The sequence below is a fragment of the Ursus americanus genome, chromosome 26 (assembly GCF_024610735.1).
Source record: "Ursus americanus isolate L20-20 chromosome 26, mUrsAme1.1.p, whole genome shotgun sequence".
Lineage (NCBI taxonomy): Eukaryota > Metazoa > Chordata > Mammalia > Carnivora > Ursidae > Ursus > Ursus americanus.
The window spans coordinates 16,210,137-16,231,655 of record NC_142152.1 but is presented as its reverse complement, the minus strand read 5'-3'; the positions used below and the strand labels follow the sequence as shown (position 1 = coordinate 16,231,655).

Here is a 21,519-nt window from a genome sequence, read left to right as displayed (position 1 = left end):
AACAGACACTTTTCCAATGAAGACATACAAATGGCTAACAGACACATGAAAAAATGTTCAAATCATCAGGGAAATTCAAATCAAAACCACACTGAGATACCACCTTACGCCAGTTAGAATGGCAAAAATTGACAAGGCAAGAAATAACAATTGTTGGAGAGGATGTGGAGAAAGGCGATCCCTCCTACATTCTTGGTGGGAGTGCAAGTTGGTACAGCCACTCTGGAAAACAGTGTGGAGGTCCCTTAAGAAGTTAAAAATTGAGCTACCCTATGATCCAGCCATTGCACTACTGGGTATTTACCCCAAGAATACAGACGTAGTGAAGAGAAGGGCCATATGACCCCAATGTTCATAACAGCATTGTCCGCAATAGCTAAGTCGTGGAGGGAGCCGAGATGCCCTTCAACAGATGACTGGATTAAGAAGATGTGGTCCATATATACAACGGAATATTACTCAGCTATCAAAAAGAACGATTTCTCAACATTTGCTACAACATGGACGGCACTAGAGGAGATAATGCTAAGCGAAATAAGTCAAGCAGAGAAAGACAATTATCATATGGTTTCACTCATTTATGGAACATAAGAACTAGGAAGATCGGTAGGAGAAGAAAGGGATAAAGAAAGGGGGGGTAATCAGAAGGGGGAATGAAGCATGAGAGGCTATGGACTCTGAGAAACAAACTGAGGGCTTCAGAGGGGAGGGGGGTGGGGGAATGGGATAGGCTGGTGATGGGTAGTAAGGAGGGCACGTATTGCATGGTGCACTGGGTGTTATACACAACTAATGAGTCATGGAACTTTACATCAAAAACCAGGGATGTACTGTATGGTGACTAACATAATATAATAAAAAAATATTATTATAAAAAAAAAGAAAACAGATGGCAGTTCCTCAACAACTAAAAATAGAATTACCATATGACCCAGCAATTCCTCTTCTGGGTGTCTACCCACAGGAATTAAAAACAGGAATTCAAAGAGATATTTACCCATCCATGTTCATAGTATCATTATCCATGATAGCCAAAAGGTATGTGCCGATCCAGAGATGAACAGATAATGGACTATATATTATTCAGCCTTAAAGAAGAAGGACATTCTGACACCTGCCACAACATGGATGAACCTTGAAAACATTATGCTCAGTGCAAAAGCCATTCTCAAAGGACCAATACCACTTATCTGAGGTCCCTAGAGGAGTCAAAATCACAGAGACAGAACGTAGATGGTGGGAGCCAGGGGCTGAGGCAAGGCGTGGGACGGTAGTGTTTCATGGCAACAGAGTCTCAGCTTTGCAAGATGAAAAGAGTTCTGGAAATGGATGGTGGGGACGGTCATACAACAGTGGGAATGTACCTAATACCACGATGCTGTACACTCAAAGTGGTTAAAATGGTAAATTTTATGTTATGTGTGTTTTACCATAATTAAAAACAGTAACAATAAAAAAAAACTAATTTCTTGAAGAAGCTTCCACTCTCCTCTCCATCCTCTGTTTTAATTGCCGTTGATACCTTATGCCATTTAGGGTTGAGAAAGAACAGTCCTTCCCTCACTGAAAATACCACCAGATGCACTTATTCTTTCACTGTCTGAGAGACCATAGGACCTTTTGGCCCAGGTATACACACTACTGTTCCCAATTCCTCCCATTTTTTTCTCTTCCCTAGGTCCCCTGTGCTAGGATGCCCAACTCACTGAGCACAGCCTCCCCTGATGAGCACACCATTATTAGGTAATAACTCCCCACCCCCTCCCTGGGAAGGCTGTGACCCCAGTCCCTCTCTGCTCTCCGCAGGACCCCACTGCTAGAAAAGTTGCTGTTTGGGGGATCATCTAACCTACCTCCCACCCAACTGCATCTTCTGTGGTCACAGGCTCCTTCACTCATGGGGCCAGCCTGGGCCTGGGCCCACTTGACAGGTGATCACTGGCTGCCACTGCTCTGGCTACTCCTGTCCCCAGCCTGCTGCTCCCATGCCCTCCCAAGATGGCGCTTCACTTCCTCTGAGGTTGTGATCCCCAGGAAGGTGTCCCACAGGGTGGGTGGAACTGAGAGACAAGGCCAGCTCTCCTATAAGATTCACTTCAGGGGCCAAAGACATGTGCTTCACATGAAAATCAAGAAGAACCTGCTGCCCAGACATTTTCCTGTTATCACCGAGAATGATCAGGGCGCCATGCAGGATGACTATCCCTTTGTCCCTCGAGACTGCTACTACTACTGCTACCTGGAAGGGGTTCCCGGCTCCATGGGCACACTGGACACCTGCTACGGGGGTCTGCGCGGCATGCTGCAGGTGGATGACTTCACTTATGAAATAAAACCACTGGAGGCTTCTTCCGAATTTGAGCATGTGGTTTCTCTGCTTGTGTCAGAAAGAAGATCATCAGAGGCTGAAAGGTGTATGATTGAAGAGCAAGATACAAATCAAGAATACGAAGAGGCAGTCCTTGCCGGAACTCCTAGAGCAGCCCCTGTGTATTTGTGGTGGCCACATAAGAAATACTTAAAAATCCACTACACAGTTTCTCACTCATTATTTCTGTTGAACACTAATATCACACGTATAGTAGAGAATGTAGTGATTTTCAACAACATAATACATACCATCTACAAACCAACTCTCTTAGATGTCAACATACGTGTTTTGTGCATATGGGATAGAGTAGACATGATGGATTATGAGGAATACATACGAATTCAAGACTTGCTGTCTTATTTTGGTGTGTGGAAATACTGGGGTTGGTATGAATCTATTCCTCATGATACTTCAATGCTTCTTACAGGACATAAGCTCTATGGGACCTCATATTATGGCCAATACAATGGAGTGTGCAACCCCAACTGGGGCGTGTCGTATGTATATATGGCAAGATATCACATATTTTGGTGTGCATCTGTTGCAGCACATGCCCTAGCTCATAATATGGGCATCGAGCATGATAAACCCGGTTGTCAATGCTTTCGAAGAAAGCACTGCGTCATGGCTCCTGAGCCTGATTTCTTGGATATGCTGAGCAATTGTACCTACGACAGAATACATCACAAGCTCACTATCTGGGATCCTTGTTTGAGCATACCAAATGTACCGTACACCAATTATCCTTATGTAACTGGTCGTTGTGGTGACCTGACTGTAGATCAGAAGGAAGAATGTGACTGTGGCTCCTTAAAACAGTGCTCTACAGATAAGTGTTGCGAGAGCAATTGTATCCTCTCCCTTGGCAGTGATTGCAATGGAGGACCCTGCTGTGTTAACTGCAAATATGCTCAACCCGGATTGCTTTGCAGAAATATGCTTGGTATTTGTGATCTCCCAGAATACTGTGATGGGAGATCGCATAATTGTCCTAATGACTTTTACACCCAGGATGGAACCCCATGTTCAGCATTGGCTGTCTGCGTGAGAGGAAACTGCAGTGATCGTGATATGCAGTGCCAATCCCTCTTTGGCTACCAAATAAAAGATGCAGCACCAGTATGCTATGAAAAATTGAATGTAATAGGTGACCGATTTGGGAACTGTGGGGTGAAGTTGATACGAGGAGGAGGAAAACCTGTGAAATGTGAAGAAGATGATGTTCTTTGTGGATTGCTGCACTGTCGTGATGTCGAAGAAATTCCTGGTGGAGGTGACCACACTACGTTTCGTCATATAATAGTACGTGATGTTAAGGAAGAGTTATGCTTTGGATACGATGCACACCATGGGACAGATCTGCCAGAAATGGGGCTTGTCGTGGATGGAGCCACATGTGGCCCAGGAAGATACTGTTTTCAACAGAATTGTACTTTTGTTCAAGACCTGGGGTTTGACTGCGATGTCAAGACATGTAATTTCCGAGGGGTGTGTAACAACAAGAAACATTGTCACTGTATGAGAGGTTGGAAACCCCCATCTTGTGAAGAGAGGGGAGCAGGTGGTAGTATAGATAGTGGCCCTCCACCTGACAGAGAATATGGCCTTCAAGCCAAAATAATTGGTAATATTAACCATGCATTACTTCTACTGATTATTCGCATACTTGCTTTAGTGACTTCAGGCATCACTGGTGTCTTTCTTCGTTTAGGAATGAAGGCAGAAGAAGAGGCTAACAAAGCAGAATGACCTCCACGCGAGTAAATACTGACTGGAATGCGCCAGAAGGAGAAAATCGTATTGGCATGTACTGGGAGAAATGACGAGAATCACTCCAATGATTACATAATCCTAAAGCTACTCTGAGGTTGTCACCCTAAAATAAAATCACTTGCCAATTTAACTTGAGGTCTGCGGGGTTAAATTTATGTAACATTTCCTGTCTAGTCATAGTCTTCCTATTCCTATAGATGAAAGTAGAGACTCTTCAATACATTAAGATGTGGATTCCGGTGTTTTACAGATGCCCGTGGAGCAAATCTTGTTTGCACTGGGATGCACTTGTTTTAACCGGTTATTGGACCACTTCCCAATTGGTTATATACTAGATTTCTGTTACTTATTCATTTTGTTGCTCCTGGTAAACAAATAGCATTCAAAGGGACAGTTGGAAGATACGGTAGGACAGTAAGAACTTTTCCGTCAAGGCCCAGGGGTGCAAACAGATCTACCGCCTGCCAAGTAGCACTCTTGAACAAGGTCTTAGGCCGTGAGAGTTTCAAGGTCCATGCTACACTGGGAGATGAAATGCACTTGGCCAGGATTTTGTATCGATCCAAAGAAAGCACCCAGGAAGGGCCTGGAACATGTGATGCACTTAATACGTGCCGTTACTCATTATTACTCTTGGGCTATGCTAAACCTGAGGTATTCCAGTAGAAAGAGTTTGGCGTGGTGTGTTTATTAGAAATGAAACCGTCACAGGAGGAGCCGTGGATCACTGACTGATACATCATTGCTTAAGGCCTCTGATTACTGAAGTCGCAGTAACTCACATTTAAAATCTTAGGACTTGCCTGAGCACAGCCTGTCAGTCAAGTACTGGGTGGAACTGACTGTCTGATACATGTACAGAGAAATAATTTACACAAAAGGAAACCGGAAGCAGTCGCTTCAGATATCGTGCAAGAGAAGGAGAAGAGGGTCTCATAAGGGGCATGTGGTACATTCGTGCTGTGTAAATGCCTCAGACCTCAGATCCAATTCCTTTCGGAAAATACGCAGTACAGGTGAGAATAGTGCCAAAGGGACGGGGAAAGACACGGCAAGACAGACTCAACAAGGGTGCCACTCTGTGCCGTTGTAATCTGTCTGTCTTTTCTGGAGCTCTCTTACCTTCTTGTCCAGGGGCGTATGTGGTAGAGTAGTCTGGATCTTCATCCACGACAGATCTGAGCCCCTGTTTACTACGCCCTTGTCAAACCTGTGTTCCTGCATTTGCACTCAGCACCAGTATCTACCGTCCACCAATGAATAAATCACGGGGAGAAAAGGCACAGCATAGGGAATCTAGTCAATGATGTTGTGATAGCGCTGTGTGGTGACAGATGGTAGCTGCAGTTGTGGGGAGCACGGGGGGGGGCGTATGGAGAAGTTCGATCACCCTAGTGTACACCTGAAAGTAATGTAACCTAGTGTGTCGACTGTCTCAAATACAGAAAACATTTTAAACCACATTAAGATACCACTACATAGCCACTGGGATGGAAAAAAAAAGGTGTTAAGACTGACAAAACCAAGGGCTGATGAGAATATGCAGCAACTTAAGTCTCATCTATGGCCGGTGGGGATGGAAAACTATAGAGTTCTTTGGAAAACATTTTGGTTGTTTCTTTTTCTTTTTTTTACTTGCTTAAAAGATTTTACTTTTTTTTCTGTTTTTTTAATTATAATAATATTTTTTATTATATTATGTTAGTCACCATACAGTACATCCCTGGTTTTGATGTAAAGTTCCATGATTCATTAGTTGCGTATAACACCCAGTGCACCATGCAATACGTGCCCTCCTTACTACCCATCACCAGCCTATCCCATTCCCCCACCACCCTCCCCTCTGAAGCCCTCAGTTTGTTTCTCAGAGTCCATAGCCTCTCATGCTTCATTCCCCCTTCCGATTACCCCCCCTTTCTTTATCCCTTTCTTCTCCTACCAATCTTCCTAGTTCTTATGTTCCATAGATGAGAGAAACCATATGATAATTGTGTTTCTCTGCTTGAGTTATTTCACTTAGCATTATCTCCTCTAGTGCCGTCCATGTTGCAGCAAATGTTGAGAAATCGTTCTTTTTGATAGCTGAATAATATTCCATTGTATATATGGACCACATCTTCTTAATCCAGTCATCTGTTGAAGGGCATCTCAGCTCCCTCCACGATTTAGCTATTGTGGACAATGCTGCTATGAACATTGGGGTGCATATGGCCCTTCTCTTCACTACGTCTGTATCCTTGGGGTAAATACCCAGTAGTGCAATTGCTGGGTCATAGGGTAGCTCAATTTTTAACTTCTTAAGGGACCTCCACACTGTTTTCCAGAGTGGCTGTACCAACTTGCATTCCCACAAACAATGTAGGAGGGATCGCCTTTCTCCACATCCTCTCCAACAATTGTTGTTTCTTGCCTTGTCAATTTTTGCCATTCTAACCGGTGTAAGGTGGTATCTCAGTGTGGTTTTGATTTGAATTTCCCTGATGGCTAATGATTTTGAACATTTTTTCATGTGTCTGTTAGGCATTTGTATGTCTTCATTGGAAAAGTGTCTATTCATATCTTCTGCCCATTATGATCAAAATACCAATGACATTTTTCAAAGAACTGGAACAAACAGCCCTTAAATTTCTTTGGAACCAGAAAAGGCCACGAAATGCCAAGGAAGTTTTGAAAAGTAAAAACAAAGCTGGGGGCATCACAATGCTGGATTTCAAGCTGTACTACAAAGCTGTGATCACAAAGACAGCATGGTACTGGCACAAAAACAGACACATTGACCAATGGAACGGAATAGAGAACCCAGAAATGGACCCTCGGCTCTTTGGGCAACTAATGTTTGACAAAGCAGGAAAAAACATCCAGTAGAAAAGACAGTCTCTTCAATAAATGGTGCTGGGAAAATTGGACAGCTACATGCAAAAGAATGCAACCTGACCACTCTCTCACACATACACAAAGATAAACTCCAAATGGATGAAAGACCTCGATGTGAGACAGGAATCCATCAAAAACCTAGAGGAGAGGATAGGCAGCAACCTCTAGGACATCGGCCACAGCAACCTTTTTCATGACACATCTCCAAAGGCAAGAGAAACAAAAGAAAAAATGAACTTGTGGGAATTCATCAAGATAAAAAGCTTCTGCACAGCTAAGGAAACAGTCCAAAAAACTAAGAGGCAGCCCAAGGAATGGGAGAATATAGTTGCAAATGACACTACAGATAAAAGACTGGTATCCAAGATCTACAAAGAACTTCTCAAACTCAATACACAAGAAACAAACAAATCATAAAATGGGCAGAAGATATGCTTAAAAGATTTTAATTTATTTATTTGTGAGAGAGACCGTGAGTGGGGTGAGGGGGCAGAGGGAGAAGCAGATCCCCCTGACCCCCACTGAGGAGGGAGCCCTATGAGGGGCTCTATCCAGGACCTGAGGAATCATGACCTGAGCCAAAGGCAGACACTTAACAGACTGAGCCACCAGTGCCCCCAGTTTGGTGTTTCTTTTTTCTCTTTTGTTCAGAAGCCACCATATAGTACATCATTAGTTTTTGATGTAGTGTTCAAGTGTTCAGTAGTTGCGCATAGCACCCAGTGCTCATCACAACACATGCCTCCTTAATACCCATCACCTGGCTACCCCATCCACCCAGCCCCCTCCCTTCTGAAACCCTCAGTCTGTTTCCCGAAGTTGAGAGTCCCTGATGGTTTGTCTCCCTCTCTGATTCCCCCCCCTTCAATTTTCCCTTCTTGCCCCTATGGTCTTCTGTGCTGTTCCTTATCTTCTTAGCATAATCCCCTTCATTTCCATCCACGTCGATGCAAATGGTGGGTATTCATCCTTTCTGATAGTTGAGTAATATTCCATTGTATATATGAACCACATCTTCTTTATGCATTCACCTGTTGAAGGGCATCTCATCTCCTTCCACAGTTTGGCTATTGTGGACATTGCTGCTATGAACACTGGGGTGCAGGTGCCCCTTCTTTTCACTACATCTGTATCTTTGGCGTAAATACCTAGTAGTGCAATTGCTGGGTCATAGGGTAGCTCTCTTCTTAACATCTTGAGGAACCTCCATACTGTTTTGCAGAGCTGCTGTACCAGCTTGCATTCCCTCCAGCAGTGTAAGAGGGTTCCCCTTTCTCCACATCCTCCCTAACATTTGTTGTTTCCTGCCTTTTTAATGTTTGCCATTCGAACTGGTGTAACGTGGTATCTCATTGTGGTTTTGAATTGAATTTCCCCGACGACTGGTGATGTTGAGCATTTTTCATGTGTCTGTTGGCCATTTGTATGTCTTCTTTGGAGAAGTGTCTGTTCAGTGTCTTCTGCCTATTTTCTGACTGGGTTTTTTGGGTTTTGGGTGTTGAGTTTGATAATTTCTTTATAGATTTTCAGATACTAGCCCTTTATCTGATAAGACATTTGCAAATATCTTCTGCCATTCTGTAAGTTGTCTTTTGGCTTTGTCAACTGTTTCCTTTGCCATGCAAAACCTTTTTATCTTTTTTTTTAATGATTTTTTATTATATTATGTTAGTCACCATACAGTACATCCCCGGTTTCTGATGTAAGGCTCTATGATTCATTAGTTGTGTATAACACCCAGTGCACCATGCAATACGTGCCCTCCTTACTACCCATCACCGGTCTATCCCATTCCCCCACCCCCCTCCCCTCTGAAGTCCTCAGTTTGTTTCTCATAGTCCATAGTCTCTCATGTTTCATTCCCCCTTCTGATTACCCCCCCTTTCTTTATCCCTCTCTTCCCCTACCGATCATCCTAGTTCTTATGTTCCATAGATGAGAGAAATCATATGATAGTTGTATTTCTCTGCTTGACTTATTTCACTTAGCATTATCTCCTCCAGTGCTGTCCATGTTGTAGCAAATGTTGAGAACTCGTTCTTTCTGATAGCTGAGTAATATTCCATTGTATATATGGACCACAACTTCTTAATCCAGTCATCTGTTGAAGGGCATCTCGGCTCCTTCCACGATTTAGCTATTGTGGACATTGCTGCTATGAACATTGGGGTGCATATAGCCCTTCTCTTCACTACGTCTGTATCTTTGGGGTAAATACCCAGTAGTGCAATGGGTGGATCATAGGGTAGCTCAATTTTTAACTTTTTAAGGGACCTCCACACTGTTTTCCAGAGTGGCTGTACCAACTTGCATTCCCACCAACAATGTAGGAGGGATCCCCTTTCTCCACATCCTCTCCAACAATTGTTGTTTCTTGTCTTGTCTATTTTTGCCATTCTAACTGGCGTAAGGTGATATCTCAGTATGGTTTTTTTTTTTTAAAGATTTTATTTATTTATTCGACAGAGATAGAGACAGCCAGCGAGAGAGGGAACACAAGTACGGGGAGTGGGAGAGGAAGAAGCAGGCTCATAGCGGAGGAGCCTGATGTGGGGCTCGATCCCAGAACGCCGGGATCATGCCCTGAGCCGAAGGCAGGTGCTTAACCGCTGTGCCACCCAGGCGCCCCCTCAGTATGGTTTTGATTTGAATTTCCTTGATGGCTAATGATTTTGAACATTTTTTCATGTGTCTGTTAGCCATTTGTATGTCTTCATTGGAAAAGTGTCTGTTCATATCTTCTGCCCATTTTTTGATTTGTTTATTTGTTTCTCGTGTATTGAGTTTGAGAAGTTCTTTGTAGATCTTGGATACCAGTCCTTTATCTGTAGTGTCATTTGCAAATATATTCTCCCATTCCGTGGGCTGCCTCTTAGTTTTTCTGACTGTTTCCTTGGATGTGCAGAAACTTTTAATCTTGATGAAGTCCCACAAGTTCATTTTATCTTTTGTTTCTCTTGCCTTTGGGGATGTGTCATGAAAAAGGTTGCTTTGGCCGATGTCGTAGAGGTTGTTGCCTATGTTCTCCTCTAGAATTTTGATGGATTCCTGTCTCACATCGAGGTCTTTCATCCATTTGGAGTTTATTTTTGTGTATGGTGTGAGATAGTGGTCAAGTTTCATTCTCTTGCATGTAGCTGTCCAATTTTCCCAGCACCATTTACTGAAGATACTGTCTTTTTCCCACCGGATGTTTTTTCCTGCTTTATCAAATATTAGTTGCCCAAAGAGCCGAGGGTCCATTTCTGGGCTCTCTATTCTGTTCCATTGATCTATGTGTCTGTTTTTGTGCCAGTACCATGCTGTCTTTGTGATCACAGCTTTGTAGTACAGCTCGAAATCCGGCATTGTGATGCCCCCAGCTTTGTTTTTCCTTTTCAACAGTTCCTTGGAGATTCGGGGCCTTTTCTGTTTCCATACAAATTTAAGGACTATTTGTTCCAGTTCTTTGAAAAATGTCCTTGGTATTTTGATCGGGATAGCATTGAAAGTGTAGATTGCTCTGGGTAGCATGGACATTTTAACTATGTTAATTCTTCCGATCCATGAGCATGGAATATCTTTCCATCTTTTTATGTCTTCCTCAATGTCTTTCAAGAGTGATTTATAGTTTCTAGAATATAGGTCCTTTACGTCTCTGGTTACGTTAATTCCAAGGTAACGTATGGTTTTTGGTGCTATTGTAAATGGGATGGATTCCCTAATTTCTCTTTCTTCGGTCTCGTTATTCGTGTATAGAAATGCAACTGATTTCTGAGCATTTATTTTGTATCCTGCCACGTTACTGAATTGCTCTATAACTTCTAATAGTTTGGGAGTGGCTTCTTTTGGGTTTTCCATATAGAGTATCATGTCATCTGCAAAGAGAGACATTTTGACTTCTTCTTTGCCGATTTGAATACCTTTGATCCCTTTTTGTCGTCTGATTGCTGTTGCAAGGACTTCTAGTACTATGTTGAATAATAGTGGCAAGAGTGGGCATCCTTGTCGAGTTCCTGATCTTAAGGGAAAGGCTTCCAGCTTTTCCCCATTGAGAATAATATTTGCAGTAGGCTTTTCATAGATGGCTTTTATAAGATTGAGAAATGTACCTTCTATTCCTACACTCTGAAGGGTTTTAATCAGGAAAGGATGCTGTATTTTGTCAAATGCTTTTTCGGCATCGATTGAGAGGATCATATGGTTCCTGAGTCTTTTCTTGTTGATATGATGTATCACGCTGATTGATTTGCGAATATTGAACCACGCTTGCATCCCAGGTATGAATCCCACTTGATCGTGATGGATAATCCTTTTAATGTACTGTTGGATTCTATTAGCAAGTATCTTGTTGAGGATTTTGGCGTCCATATTCATTAGGGAAATTGGTCTGTAATTCTCCTTTTTGATGGGGTCTTTGCCTGGTTTGGGGATCAAGGTAATATTGGCCTCATAGAATGAGTTTGGTAGCTTTCCTTCTGTTTCTATTTTTTGAAATAGCTTTAGGAGAATAGGTATTATTTCTTCTTTGAATGTTTGGTAGAATTCCCCAGGAAAACCGTCCGGGCCTGGAGTTTTGTTATTTGGAAGGTTGTTTATCACTGACTCAATCTCTTCATAATTAATTGGCCTGTTTAAGGAATCAGTTTCTTCCGGTTTCAATCTTGGTAGTTTATAGGTTTCCAGGAAGGATTCCATCTCTTCCAGATTGCTTAGTTTATTGGCATATAGCTGTTGATAAAAATTTCTAATAATCCTTCCAATTTCAATGGTGCTCGTCGTGACCTCTCCTTTTTCATTCATAATTTTAATAATCTGGGTCCTTTCTCTTTTCTTTTGGATAAGTCTTGCCAGTGGTCTGTCAATTTTATTGATTCTCTCAAAGAACCAGCTTCTAGTCCTGTTGATCTGCTCTACTGTACTTCTGGTTTCTGCTTGATTGATTTCAGCTCTAATTTTGGTCAACTGCTTCCTCGTGCGTGGATTAGGGCTGTCCCTCTGTTGCTGTTCCAGCTTCTTGAGGTGAGAATATAAAAACTGCATTTTAGATTTTTCTATTCTTTTGAGTGAGGCTTGGATGGCTATGTATTTCCCCCTTAGGACTGCCTTTGCAGTATCCCATAGGTTTTGGACTGTTGTATTTTCATTCTCATTGGTCTCCATAAATTGTTTAATTTGATTTTTGATTTCCTGGTTTATCGAGTCATTCCCGAGCAGGATGGTTCTTAGTCTCCAAGTGTTTGAGTTTCTTCCAAATTTTTCCTTGTGGTTGAGTTCCAATTTCAGAGCGTTGTGGTCTGAGAATATGCAGGGGATAATTTCAATCTTTTGGTATCAGTTGAGAACTGTTTTGTGTCCCAGAACATGGTCTATTCTTGAGAATGTTCCATGGGCATTAGAATAGAATGAGTATTCTTTGGTTCTGGGGTGTAGTGTTCTATATATATCTATGAGGTCCAACTCGTCAAGTATGGCATTCAAAGCCTTTGATTCTTTGCTTAGTTTTTGCCAGGATGTTCTGTCTATTTCTGATAGTGGAGTGTTGAGGTCCCCTACTATTAATGTATTTTTATTTATATGTCTCTTTATTCTGGTTAAGAGTTGGCTTGTGTATCTTGCTGCTCCCCTGTTGGGGGCATATATATTTATAATTGTCATATCCACTTGTTGAATACTTCCCTTAAGAATAATATAGTGCCCTTCTGCGTCTCTAACTATAGTCTGTAGTTTAAAATCCAATTTATCTGATATGAGAATTGCTACCCCAGCTTTCTTTTGAGGTCCATTTGCGTGAAAGATGGTACTCCATCCCCTTACTCTCAGTCTGAATGCATCTTTGGGTTTGAAATGAGTCTCTTGTAGACAGCAAATGGATGGGTCATTTCTTTTTATCCAATCTGCAACCCTGTGGCGTTTTATGGGATGGTTCAAACCATTTACATTAAGACTGATTACTGAGAGATATGATTTTAATGTTGCCATGTTGCCAGTAAAGTCTTTGTTTGTATTGGCTGTGACTTTCTGTTCTGTATCACTCTTGGGGCCTTTTTACTTTTATAGAACCCCCCGTAATATCTCCTGTAGGGCTGGTTTCGTGGTTACAAAATTGGTTAGTGACTGGCGATTCTGAAATGTCTTTATTTCTCCATCAATTCTGAATGACAGCCTTGCTGGATAAAGGATCCTTGGCTGCATGTTTTTCTCTGAAAGAGCTTTAAATATGCTCCCCCAACCCTTTCTCTCATTCCAGGTCTGTGTAGACAGGTCTGACGTAATTCTGATGCTTTTGCCTTGGTACGTGAGAAATTTCTTTGCCCTGGCCGCTTTCAATACTGTATCCTTGCATCTAATATTTGCGAATTGCACTATGATGTGACGTGGCGTAAGTTTGTCATGGTTGAGCTTGGGAGGGGTCCTCTCTGCCTCTTGGACACGAATGTTTGTTTCCCTTGCTAGATTAGGGAAGTTTTCAGCTACAATTTGTTCAAATATCTCTTCTAGACCTCTGTTTTTCTCCACCCCCTCGGGGATGCCGATGATTCTAACATTGGATCGTTTCATTGAGTCAGTAATCTCCCGTAACCTACATTCGTGGGCGTGGATTTTTTTAAGACCATCTTCTATTTTCATTTTTTCCTCTATTAACCCATCCTCCAATTCACTAACCCGTTCCTCTGCTTCTGCGACCCTGGCCGTCAGAGCCTCTAGTTTTGCCTGCATTTGGCTCATAGAATTTTTAATTTCTGTCAGATTCGCTCTCATTTCTGTCCTTAGGGATTCTATATTCTCAGTAACCTTTTCGTTAATAGTTTTTTCAATTCTACTCATCATTTTGACCATCGTTACTCTGAATTCCATTTCTGATAATCTGGTTACATCCATATCCATTATTTCTGTGGCAGAGGCCACAGAGTCACTGTCTTTTCTTTGCTGGGGGGGGGGGCTTCTCCTTCTTGTCATTCTGATGAGGAGAGGTTGCGGGGTTGTCCAGAGCCCAAATTATTGACTGGGTCCCAGGCCGTGCCCATTGTTTTATAGGGATCTTAGGGATGTGGGCTTCTTCTTTAAAGATTTTATTTATTTATTTATGTGGCAGCCAACCAGCGAGAGAGGGAACAGAAGCAGGGGAGTGGGAGAGGAAGAAGCAGGCTCCCAGCGGAGGAGCCCGATGAGGGACTCCTTTCCGGAACGCCGGGATCACGCCCTAAGCCGAAGGCAGGCGCTCAATGACTGCGCCACCCAGGCGCCTGGGTTGTGGGCTTCTTGATTTTTCAGCCTGCCTTCTGGGGGAGGGGCCTGCTGCGCCGATACTCAGGCAGCCCTGTTTGGGTAGAGTCTCCGCGTCCCCTGCGAGGGGAGATGGGGATGGGCACTCCCTGAGCCGGTATATCCAGGCTTTTGTTCTCTGGCGGCTTTCCCTGGCGGTTTGCTGTGCCTCTTCTGAGAGTCAGAGCAGCAGCGGCCAAATTTCAGCCTCTGTCACAGAACAGAGGGATTGCGGCCCATTCTCTACTAATGTTCTGGCCACTTTAACTCTGTTTCTGTTGGTGCTGCTCAACCCTGCAGCGTCCCGGGATGTGCGCCCCACACCCGGCGTCCCAGCCCTCACTTCCAGGGCCGGCGCGTCTCTGTCCTTTGTGTTTCTAACGCCGCCAGCCGCCCCCACGCACTCCGGAAGCTCCCGGTCTCAGTCTGGATCCAGTGAGCGCACCGGGATTCCGGTGTTCCGCGAGATGCCTGGTGGCGCGCGCGCACCCGGCTCACGGTCTCAGTCTGCTGTTTTGCGGGTGCCGTCCGCGAGCCCCGCCCGCTCCCCCGTGCAAGTGGCTACCGCTTCCCGGCGCCCGAACACGGTGGCTCCCTCCCCCTTCCGTTTATCTTCTGATATCTGTGCACAGTTTCATGGCTCCCGGCTTCGTACCTCAATACTCAGCGCTGGAGATGTTCATTTGTAGAGATCCAGATGCGTCTTCCTGCATCTCAGGCTGGTTCCGTGGTTGTTTAGGCTGGTCTGGTACCTATCCAGCTCGACTCGGAGGACCGGCTGAAAACGGTGTCTCCTACTCCTCCGCCATCTTAACTCCACCCTCTCAAACCTTTTTATCTTGATGAAGTCCCAGTAGTTCATGTTTGCTTTGTTTCCCATGGCTCTGAAGACACGTCTAGCAAGAAGGTGCTGCAGCTGAGGTTGGAAGGTTTGCTGCCTATGTTCTCCTCTAAGATTTTGATGGATTCCTGTCTCACATTTAGGTCTTTCATCCATTTTGAGTCTATTTTTGTGTATAGTGTAAGGAAATGGTCCAGTTTTATTCTTCTGCATGGGGCTGTTGATTTTTCCCAACACCATTTATTGAAGAGACTGTCTTTTTTCCACTGGATATTCTTTCCTGTTTTGTCAAAGATTAGTTGACCATGGAGTTGAGGGTCCATTTCTGGGTTTTCTATTCTGTTCCATTGATCTGTGTCTGTTTTTGTGCTAGTACCATACGCTCTTGGTGATTACAGCTTTGTAATATAGCTTAATTCTGGAATTGTGATGCGACCAGCTTTGGTTTTCTTTTTCAATATTCCTTTGGCTATGTGAGGTCTTTTCTGGTTCCATACGAATTTTAGGATTATTTGTTCCAGCTCTGTGAAAAATGTTGATGGTATTTTGATAGGGATTGCACTGAATGTGTAGATTGCTCTGGGTAGCATAGACATTTTGACAATATTTATTCTTCTAATCTGTGAGCCTGGAATGTTTTTCCATTTCTTTGTGTTTCCTCAATTTCTTCATACATGTTCTACAATTTTCAGAGTACAGATCCTTTACCTCTTTGATTAGGTCTATTCCTAGCTATCTTACGGTTTTCATAATTGTAAATGGGATTGATTCCTTAATTTCTCTTTCTTCAATCACGTTGTTAGAGTATAGAATTGCAACTGATTTCTGCGCATTGATTTTGTATCCTGCGGCTTTGCTGAATTCCTGTATGAGTTCGAGCAATTTTTCAGTGGAGTCTTTTGGGTTTTCCCAAGAGTGTCATGTCATCTGCGAAGAGTGAGAGTTTGGCTTCTTCTTTGCTGATGTAGATGCCTTTCATTTCTTTTGTTGTCTGATTGCTGAGGCTAGGACTTCTAGTACCATGTTTTCCAACAGTGGTGAGAGTGGACATCCCTGTCATGTTCCTGACCTTAGGGGAAAAGGTCTCAGTTTTTCCCCATTGAGAATGATATTTGTTGTGGGCTTCTTATGGATGGCTATTATGATATTGAGGTATGTTCCCTCTATCCCTACACTCCGGAGAGTTTTAATCAAGAAAGGATGCTGTATTTTGTCAAATGGTTTCTCTGCATCTATTGAGAGGATCATACAGATTTTGTCCTTTCTTTTATTTATGTAATGTATCACATTGATTGTGGCTGTTGAGCCACCCTTGCAGACCAGGAATAAATCCCACTTGGTCATGGTGAATAATACTTTTAAGGTACTGTTGGATCCCATTGGCTAGTATCTTGATGAGTATTTTTGCATCCATGTTCATCAGGGATAGTGGTCTGTAATTCTCCTTTTTGGTGGGGTCTTTGTCAGGTTTTGGGATCAAGGTGGTTTTTGTTTCGTTTTGGGATCTATGGCCTCATAGAAGAAATTTGGAAGTTTTCCTTCCATTTCTATTTTTTGAAACAGCTTCAGAAGAATAGGTATTAATTCTTCTTTAAATGTTTGGTAGAATTCCCCTGGGAAGCCATCTGGCCCTGGACGCTTGTTTTTTGGGAGGTTTTTGATTACTGCTTCAATTTTGTTACCAGTTATTTGTCTATTCAGATTGTCTATTTCTTCCTGTTTTGGTCTTGGTAGTTTTTATGTTTATATGTTTCTTCCAGATTACTTAATTTGTTGTCATATAGTTGCTCATAGTATTATCTTATAATTGTTTGTATTTCTTTGGTGTTGGTTGTTATCTCTCCTTTTCATTCATGATTTTATTTATTTGGGTCCATTCTCTTTTCTTTTGGATAAGTCGTCTTTTGGGTAATGGTTTATCGATCTTGTTAGTTCTTTCAAAGAGCCAGCTCCTAGGTTTGTTGATGTGTTCTACTGTTCTTTTGGTTTCTATTTCTGCTCTAATCTTTATTGATTCTCTTTTCCTGCTGGACTTAGCCTGTATTTGCTGTTCTTCCTCCAACTCCTTTAGGTATAAGGTTAGGTTGTGTATTTGAGACTTTTCTTGTTTCTTGAGAAAGACTTGTATTGCTATATACTTCCCTCTTAGGACCACCTTTGTTGCATCCCAAAGGTTTTGAACAGTTGTGTTTTCATTTTCATTTGTCTCCATGAATTTTTTAAATTCTTTAATTTCCTGGTTGACCCATTCATTCTGTAGTAGGATGCTCTTTAACTTCCATGTATTTGTGTTCCCTCCAAATTTTGTCTTGTGATTGAGGTCAAGTTTTAGAGCACTGTGGTCTGAAAGTATGCGGGGAATAATACCAATCTTTTGGTACTGGTTGAGACCTGATTTGTGACCCAGTGTGTGATCTATTCTGAAGAATATTCCATGTGCACTCGAGAAGAATGTATATTCTGTTGCTTTAGGATCAAATGCTCTGAATTTATATGTGAAGTCCATCTGGTCCAGTGTGTCATTCAAGGCTCTTGTTTCCTTATTGATCTTCTCCTTAGATGACCTGTCCATTGCTGTGAGTGGGGTGTTAAAGTCCCCTACTATTATGGTATTATTATCAATGTGTTTCTGTAATTGTGTTATTAAATGGTTTGTATAATTGGCTGCTCCCACGTTAGAGGCAAAAGTATTTACAACTGTTAGATCTTCTTGTTGGGTAGATCCTTTAATTATGATATAGTGTCCCTCTTCATCTCTTATTACTGTCTTTGGTTTAAACATCTCATTTGTCTGATATAAGGATTGCTACCCCAGCTTTTTTTTTTTTATGTTTGTTAGCATGATAAATGGTTCTCCACCCCCTCACTTTCAATATGGAGGTGTCTTTTGGTCTAAAATGAGTCTCTTGTAGACAGCATATCAGTAGGTCTTGTTTTTTTATTTGTTTTGTTTTGTTTTGTTTTGTTTTATCCAATCTGATACGCTGTGTTTTTTTATTGGAACATTTAGCCCATTTACAGTCAGAGTAACTACTGAAAGATAAATTTAGTTACCATTGTATTACCTGTAAAATCACTGTTTCTGTAGATTGTCTCTGTTCCTTTCTGGTCTATGTTACTTTTAGGTTCTCTCTTCACTTCAAGAATCCCCTTTAATATTTCTTGCAGGGCTGGTTTAGTGATCACAAATTCTTTTAGTTTCTGTTTATCTTGGAAGCTCTTTATCTTTCTATTCTGAATGACAGACTTGGCTGTATTCTTGGCTGCATATTTTTCTTATTTAGCACTCTGAATATATCATGCCAGCCCTTTCTGGCCTGTCAGGTCTCTGTGGATAGGTCTGCTGCCAGCCTTATGTTTCCACCCTTGTAGGTTAAGGATCTCTTGTCCCAAGCTGCTTTCAGGATTTTCTCTTTGTCTCTGCAATTTGCAAGCTTTGCTATTATATGTTGGGGTGTTGACCTGATTTTATCGATTTTTGAGGGGGGTCTCTGTGCCTCCTGGACTTGAATGCCTGTTTCCTTCCCCAGATTAGGAAAGGTCTCAGCTATAATTTGCTCAAATAAACCTCCTGCCCTCCCCCCTTTCCTCTTCCTCTAGGGCCTCAACTATTCTAATATTGTTTCACTTTATGGTATCACTTATCTCTTGAATTCTCCCCTCGTGATCCACTAGTTGTTTATCTCTCTTTCTCTCAGCTTCTATATTCTCCATCATTTGTCTTCTGTATCACTGACTGTCTCTTCTGCCTCGTTTATCCTAGAAGTTAGAGCCTCTTTTTTTTATTGCATCTCAGTAATAGCCTTTTTGATTTCAACCTGATTAGATTTTAGTTCTTTTCTATCTCCAGTAAGGGATTCTGTAGTGTCTTCTATGCCTTTTTCCAAGCCAGATAGTATCTTTATAATTATTATTTTGAATGCTAGTTCTGATATCTTACTTATATCCATATTGATTAAATCCCTGGCAGTGAGTACTGCCTCTTGTTCTCTTTTCTGGGGTGAATTCTTCTATCTTGTCATGATGTCCAGAGGAGACCTGATGAAAGAAAGAACAAAATTCAAAAATAGCAACAACAACACAGAAAAATAGAGACTATAAACAGATCAGAAGAGATCAGAAACCAAATAAGAAAAAGGGAGCATAAAATCAAACAAAGTGAACAGAACAGAACAATAAACTAGATCATGGGTGTATTTTTGTCTGTTAGAAGAAACTCCCAAAATTGGAAAGAAAAATTTATATATACACAAAAATAGAATAGAATGAAAGGAAGCAAAAAATGAAAACATAAATGTAAAAATGAAGATTAAAAAAGACTTAAAGGGGGCGCCTAGGTGGCACATCGGTTAAGCGTCTGCCTTTGGCTCAGGGCGTGATCCTGGCGTTGTGGGATCGAGCTCCACATCAGGCTCCTCCGCTATGAGCCTGCTTCTTCCTCTCCCACTCCCCCTGCTTGTGTTCCCTCTCTCGCTGGCTGTCTCTATCTCTGTCGAATAAATAAATAAAATCTTTGAAAAAAAAAAAGACTTAAAGAGTTGCTAAAACAAGAAATTAGCTGAAAAGGAAAAAAATTTTAACTGAAAAGCTAAAAAATTATGAGAGAAAAACCCACAAATTCTTTATACTATTTTCCCCTAGCGCTGGAGTTTTTCAGTTCTGTGTGATTGGTAAACTTGGTATTAGCCGGATGTTCTTGCTGGTCTTCTGGGGGAGGGGCCTGTTATGCTGATTCTCAGGTGTCTGCACCGGCACAACTGCACCACTGTTGCCAGGGGGCCAGGCTAAGTAAGCGGCTTCTGATTGCTCTACGTGGCTTTTGTTCCCTGAAGGCTTTCAGCACCGATTTTGGGGATGAAAATGGCTGCCCCCTGATCTCCAGCCCCAGAGCTCAATGTTCACACCCCCCACTCTTCAGTGTGCCCTCACAGAAAAGCAGTCAATCACACTTGTCTCCCTGGTTTCTGTCCACACTCTGTGTTCACCCAGCCTGTGACCAACCATTTTTATCTCAGGCATGGGACCCTGTTTCGAGTCTCCAAACTTTTTTTTTTTAATGATTTTTTATTATATTATGTTAGTCACCATACAGTACATCCCCGGTTTCCAATGTAAAGTTCGATGATTCATTAGTTGCGTATAACACCCAGTGCACCATGCAATACGTGCCCTCCTTACTACCCATCACCGGTCTATCCCATTCCCCCACCCCCCGAGTCTCCAAACTTAGTAGACTCCTGTAGCATGCACCTGTGACATTCCTCCCAGGGAAGTGGGAGGGGCATCTTGCTGCAGTTCTGCCTCTTGCTGGGCCCCTTCTCAGAGAGCAGTGACCCAATCAGGCTGCAGTTCATGGTTTAAGGCAACACCAAGTAGAAAGCCCACACCTGGGCTTGCTGTTTGCAGCCAGTTTCCCTGCTCTGATGCCTGGGAACTCTGCCGCACTCAGGCACCCCCATTCTTTCTGTGACCCCTGGGATCCTAAGACCACACTGTCCCAACTATGATTCTGCCCTGCTTTGCCACCTGAGTGCCTTTCAGGAAGGGAAGTCCCTCACTGGAGCAGACTTCTAAAAGTTCTGATTTTGTGCTCCGCTGCTTATATCACTTTCTGGTACCTGGTTTATGGAGGCTCCCCGCCCCCCCGCCCCCCCCCCCCCCCCGTGGTTTATCTTCCTGTGTATGGCCTCGGAATCACTTCTCTATACCTCCTACCTTGCAAAAAGTGGTCCTCTTTCTATTTGTAGAATTGCAGCAATTCTTTTCGCAGAGCTCTGGTTGAGTTTACAGGTGTTTGGAATGATTTGATAGATATCTAACTGAATTCCAGGGACCAGAGGAAACTAGTATCCCCTATTCCTCCACCATCTTACCTCTCTCTCCTCTCCCTCCTGATGGGCCACTCCATGCTGCTGCTGTGATGGGAGAGCCTCACTTAGTCTCTCATTTTTCAAAATTATTTTGGCTATTCTGGTTCATTTGTCCTCCCATGTATATGTTAGAATTAACTTGTCTATATTTACAAAAATGTAGCTAGAAATTGTATTGGTATTGCTTAAGCTACATTTCAGAAATTTTGACATGTAGTAAGTTTATTTTCAGGGCAGCTGGGTGGCTCAGTCGTTAAACATCTGACTTTGGCTCAGGTCATGATCTCAGACTCCTGAGATTGAGCCCCACATTGGGCTCTGTGCTCATCAGGGAGTCTGCTTCTCCTTCTCCCTCTCCACCCCCCACTGGTGCTCTCTGTCTCTCTCAAATAAATAAATTAATTTTCATTCAGTTCGAATATTTTCTAATTTCCCTCATGATTTCTCCTGTCACCCACAAGTAAAGGGGTGTTGATTAATGTCCATATATTTGGGTGAGTTTCTCCCAATATATTTTTGTTATGGTTTTCTAATTTACTTACATT

At 42.5% G+C, this 21,519-nt stretch overlaps 2 protein-coding genes across 2 annotated transcripts in view; both read left to right on the top strand.

Annotated features, from left to right (window-relative positions):
* Nucleotides 1-21,519, top strand: part of MED6 (mediator complex subunit 6) — a 114,714-nt gene that overhangs the window by 86,883 nt on the left and 6,312 nt on the right. The window lies entirely within an intron of this gene.
* LOC123798865 (disintegrin and metalloproteinase domain-containing protein 20-like) lies at nucleotides 1,421-4,120 on the top strand. Its single transcript, XM_045807563.2, has one exon. The coding sequence runs from the start codon at nucleotides 1,898-1,900 to the stop codon at nucleotides 4,118-4,120; it is 2,223 nt and encodes a 740-aa protein (XP_045663519.1). The 5' UTR covers nucleotides 1,421-1,897.